General features: G+C 37.2%; 1 protein-coding gene across 1 annotated transcript in view; it reads right to left on the bottom strand.

Moving 5' to 3' along the window:
* The window catches only part of LOC107746510 (ubiquitin-conjugating enzyme E2 T-like), an 8,695-nt gene extending 3,490 nt beyond the window's left edge, over positions 1–5,205 (bottom strand). The window contains exons 1-6 of the mRNA XM_016560751.1: positions 5,115–5,205; positions 4,772–4,889; positions 4,609–4,678; positions 1,485–1,590; positions 1,195–1,293; positions 628–711 (exon numbers count right to left, since the gene is read on the bottom strand). Coding sequence (XP_016416237.1) covers positions 628–711; positions 1,195–1,293; positions 1,485–1,590; positions 4,609–4,678; positions 4,772–4,880 — 468 coding nt within the window. The 5' untranslated portion in view covers positions 4,881–4,889; positions 5,115–5,205. The remainder of the gene's footprint in view (positions 1–627; positions 712–1,194; positions 1,294–1,484; positions 1,591–4,608; positions 4,679–4,771; positions 4,890–5,114) is intronic.
* Positions 5,206–5,594: the final 389 nt, after the last annotated feature.

A 5,594-nucleotide genomic window follows, 5' to 3' on the forward strand; every position in this document is an offset into this window, starting at 1 on the left:
GTAAAAAGACAGTATAAGTCATTATAATCAGTAATTATGTCCACACTGAATGCTACAAATGCCTCGTTTATAATGGGTTTTAATGTTTTTGTCTCGACACTCTGGCCGGACAGGGCATCACAATATGGTAAGGGGTGTAACATTTCCGTCACACGCTTGAGGTATTCGGCCAATCACAACACACTGGATAGCTGGCCAATCACAGCACACCTCGCTTTTCAGAGCGATGAGTTTTGTAAAAATAGAGGCGTTTCAGAAAGGCGGGGCATAGAGGAGGAACAATAATGTACAGTATGTGGAAAATAATGTGTCTTTTGAACCTTAAACCACATAAACACATTTCATTACAGCAAATACACAAAATAACGTTCTTTTTAGTAACATCATATGACCCCTTTAAACTGAAAGCAGTCAGTGACCGCCTGCAGGAAGAGACACCACTGAACACTTCAAATAAGGAAGTGGCTTTTGACAGTTGTGATTTGGTGTAGAAAGATGTTGGCTCATGGTTGCTCTGACTTCCTGCCCGACCATAAAATCTGACATGATACACAAAATAATGTTCTTTTTAGCAACATCGTATGACCCCTTTAAATATATGACAGTCCTGAAAAGCATGAATCTTACCTTGTTCTTTTGGATTGCGTGTTCAGCCGTCCATTTCTTTGCCTTCTCTAGATATAGTGGTTTGTTGTATTTAAATTCCGAGGACTGGAAAGTATGTCAGCATATTAATTTTCAAGAGTAATGCGAGAGCAATAATTATGAAAACTTATTTCTGCCACTGAATAAAAATTTAAAAAGGTAACTGCGACTTTTTATCTTGCAATTATAACTTTATTTCTCACAATTGCAAGTTTATATCATGAAATTCTGAGAAAAAAAGTCAGAATTAAGATGTTAACTTGCAATACAGAATTGTCAGGCAATTACAATTGTCAGAATTGTGAGATAAATTGCAATTACCTTTTTTATTTTTTATTCAGTGGCAGAAACAGACTTCCATAATTAACAATCAGAAGCGTGAAAGTGGCACAAAATGAAATAATCTTTTTGAACAAACAACTAATCCCAAACTCAATTTAAGACACTGGTTCAGCCAATGTAATGATGGGCTGTTCAAACAAACAGATTTCAATTCGAGAAATTATGCACTTGACCTTTAAAAACTGAGGGAACAGATGTAAGACTCACTATATCAGCCATGAGTGGGTCGTCTGGGTTTGGTTCGGCCATCAGTAACTGTATGGAGGTGAGCACTGTAGAAATGTTGAGCGATGGCCTCCAAGCTCCCTTTGAAACAAAATGCATATGAATATCAACATGTTACAGCTGACAATCACAACATATATGCATAAAAAATAAAAAAGTGCCATACTTCAAAACAAACATAAAAATGATAAAAATAATATTTTGCAAAAAGAAAATTAAGCCCATATTTATTAAATTTAGATTTGGGTTCAATAATTTTTTTTAGTCTTTACCTTTGGTGGCAGCTTCAGAGCATCAAGACAAATGCGTCCTGCATTATCAATGTTGGGGTGATAGATGGGTGTCAGGAAACGCATCTTTGGAGGCTCAAATGGATATCTTCAAACATGAGAGAAGTGTTAAAAGAATAGTTCTAACAAAAATGAAAATTAGCTGTAAATGTACTCTGGTTTTTTTAAGTTGTGGATGAGTTTGTTTCATCATCGGAACAGATTTGCAGAAATGTATCATTACAACAAATCCATCAAGACATTTAAACTTCAAACCACTGTTCTAGTCAAAATATTATGAGTCCATAATCCATAAAAACGCTCCCTCCAGTGAAAAAATTCATCCCCTGTTGTCCTCTCACACTAAAATCCACCAACATATTTGTTTTGGACTGTTTTCGCATTGTAAACAGTGCTTGATCTGTGCATATTTCTCTCTGGATTCAGACAAAACTACTTTTTCACTGGAGAAAGCAATATTATGGATAGAGGACTTGTATTTTAACCAGAAGCAATGGTTTGAAGTAAAAAAAAAAATGTTGAATGATAAATTTGCTTCTTACAAACACATAGCTTTTTGCTACATAATACATTAACTGATGGACTGGAGTGGTGTGGATTACTTGTGGTGTATTTATCAGCTGTTTGGACTCTCATTCTGACGGCACCCATTCACTGCAGAGGATCCATTGGTGAGCAAGTGATGTAATGCTACATATCTCCAAATCTATTCTGATGAAGAAACAAACTCATCTACATCTTGAATGGCCTGAGGGTAGGGCTGTGCAAAAAATCGAATGCGATTTTCATGCGCATCTCGTCAGTAAAGCCGCTCCTGTGATTAGTAGTAAATCTCCAGCACGTGCTTTCAGATGGAGCGGCATTTACTACACAGAGCCGTAGTTCACTGACAACAAGCTACACAAAATCGGCAATGAATCGCCTGCGCTTTTGACCGCGATTTTGTGTAGCTTGTCAGTGAGCTACGGCTCTGTGTAGTAAATGCCGCTCCATCTGAAAGCACGTGCTGGAGATTTACTACTAATCCAGGGTATATACAGAAATCATGGAGTTAAATTTAATACCTTTTAAGACCTTTTTAAAGACTCTTTCCATACATTTTAAGACCTCATCACCACTCCAAGTTTTAACCGGTTACATCGGTGACACTTTAACTTACATTTACTATATATTGATTGTAAGATAGCACAACTAAACAGACTTACTTTGTGATAACTCCTTATCAATACAACATAATTCAGAAGGGTTAACGAAGCACAATAGAATTAATTGAGTGACTAACCAATGCAACCCAAGAAACAAGAATTAGACCAATAAACAAAACAACTGACAAAACTTATTGAGGAGGGATAATAAAGCTCTCTGAGCTAACGGGGCATTGAGTTCTCACAGTATATTCAAAAGATGTATTTGTCACATCAACTCTTATGTCTGCAAACCATAGCTGTTTTGTGGAACACTTCTCATGACAAACACCTGACTGATCAGACAGTTTACCTGTGATTACGGAGTGCTTGATTTGATGCAGACTTGACAGAGTGTCAGTACTGCACCTGATCAAGTCTGAATGATCATGGAAGGTAAAATAATGATCACAACTATTACATAATTTTAATTAAGCATCCCAAGCCCATGCAAGTAAAAAAAACAGCCCAAAGTAGCCCAATTACCATGTTCCAAATATAGACGCGTCATTTCCATCCCTAAAATACATATTTTACAGTCACTGTTATGCACATTTATCATAAACACAGCTCAAATGCTTCCTACTAGTGTGGCCCAAAACGTTTAGCACAGTTTTATTACAGGTAGAATGAAAAAAGTTTCAGTACAAGCATTTCAACCAAATGTAATTTATGCAATATTTCAAACCTTTAACCCATTGGGGAAAATCAACCCATGGCAACAGTTTAAAAGCAGACCAATTTCATGGAAAAAAACAACAACAACAACAACAACCCTGCATCCAACACGAGCTGCAGAAGTCAGATTTGACTAATCACGGGTCAAAAGTAAGGAGAGATAACTGACAAGATGTTGGAGGATTTGCTCCTCAACAGATCCCGAGCTCATTGACAAATATCTTTTATCGTAAGATGTGCTCCCTTTACACAGTATGCGCGCGATCGCGAAATCGAAACTGAACTGCGACTGAATCTGTCAGTGTTCTTTTCATTTTCTCTCTTCTTCAGCCCTTTCTTTTTCTCGCGGTAGTTAGCGGAAAGCAGTGACTGAGAGATTGACAGCTAATATTAACCAATACAAAATCTGCATTAAAGTTAAGAATGTAAGGATAAAATCTGTTAATATATAACTTGTAGTTGTGATGCTCATACATTTTTGGTGAGTGCTCCTAAATTTTTGCTGGTGCTCCTAACTTTTTGAAGTTGGGAGCACCAATGCTACCAGGTAAAAAAGTTAATTTCGAGCCCTGACCCTGCATCCAACACGAGCTGCAGAAGTCAGATTTGACTGATCACGGGTCAAAAGTAAGGAGAGATAACTGACAAAGATGTTGGAGGATTTGCTACTCAACAGATCCCGAGCTCATTGGCAAATATATTTTGTTGTAAGATGTGCTCTCCTCCCATTCAAAAGGTATTTAAATAACCCACATATTGATAACGGCGCCCTGATGTGCGAAAATTATATACAATATTAGAATGTTTGCGGGAGCGAATGGAAGCGTGCGGTAATGGTCAGAACTTCAGCGAGAGCGGGATCAACAAGCCTCGCGCCGTAACAGATGAAGTCAAATCTTGCGGGATTCCATAAATAAACTACACAGAACCCCACTATTCGGACAAATATACATAATGAAAAGATGATACAAAATGTAATACCTTGGAAAATGGCATTTAAGAGTTGTTAATACTTTTTAAGGGTCTTAATTTTCTCTAAATTGATTTATCAACTTTTAATATTTTTTAAGACCTTACTGACGAGATGCATGAAAATCACATTCGATTTTTTTGCACAGCCCTAACGTTACCTGAGGGTAACTAAATTTTTAGAAAATTTATTTTTGAGTGAACTAGTCCTTTAAGAGTATGAAAAATCACTTATTAAAACAGCAGATGATGTTGAGATCATGTAATAGTCTCACCTCTCAGGTATGTTGATTTCCAATGTGAACACGCCTCCTTCATGTGGAGTGTTTGCACCTCCAACAATCTCTATATCAAACACAAGAGCAATGCAGAAGAGGCGTTCTGTAAGAATTAAATATTTGATTTTGATATTGTGTCAGTATTAAATCTGAGACTGACGGGCTTGTAGTTCATCCACTCGTCCCTCAGTCTGCCAGCAGGAGACTCCTGGAGGAGGCTCAGCGCTGAGAAGCTGCAGCTCCCGCTTCAGACGACTGATTCTCTGCATAACCACTGTCTAAACGAACACGACACAGTTATTATGCGAACACGATTTTTAACACTTGTCACATTCACAACACACATTAATAACGACGCATTTCCTTTCACAACAGAACGTTAATCTATGGAGACTGCAAACTCCGTTTGGTCAAGATGTTTTCAACTAAAACGTCGTTATAACACTTTTTTTTTTTCATCGACCATTATATGAGGTATTAAGCTTATTATCATCATCACTTACTGGTGTTGTTATTGCCGAGTTTTGCTTGTATTAAACAGCTTCTGACTTGCGTGGGTTTGATTCTGCCCGCTAAATGTTCATACGTCATTATTGTGCGCGGGTTTGCTTTATGGTGCATCATGGGTATTGTAGTTTCTTACGTGTTTTTTTTTTTTTTTTTTTTTTTTGGGGTCTAACTAGATAATTTAATTGAAAATAATCTCAAAATGTAAAACATCTTAAAGGCTTTCAATTTAAGCGGTGTTATTGTGGCATTGTTTATACAGTTGAATCCAAACAAACTTAAAAATGTTCATCACAGATGTCATCCAGACCTAACATTACAGTATAGCTGTTGACTAAACGAGAACCATAACCATTTTTTTAATAAGACTGAGTAGAGCCAGGGCCGGTGCGTGCATATAGGCGAACTAGGCGGCAAAAACGACAGAGATTTTAGTTTATCTTTTGGGCATGCTTTGGAATTATTGCACTCATATC

This window comes from Sinocyclocheilus rhinocerous, unplaced genomic scaffold (genome assembly GCF_001515625.1).
Source record: "Sinocyclocheilus rhinocerous isolate Xijiao unplaced genomic scaffold, SAMN03320098_v1.1 scaffold980, whole genome shotgun sequence".
Taxonomy (NCBI): Eukaryota; Metazoa; Chordata; class Actinopteri; order Cypriniformes; family Cyprinidae; genus Sinocyclocheilus; species Sinocyclocheilus rhinocerous.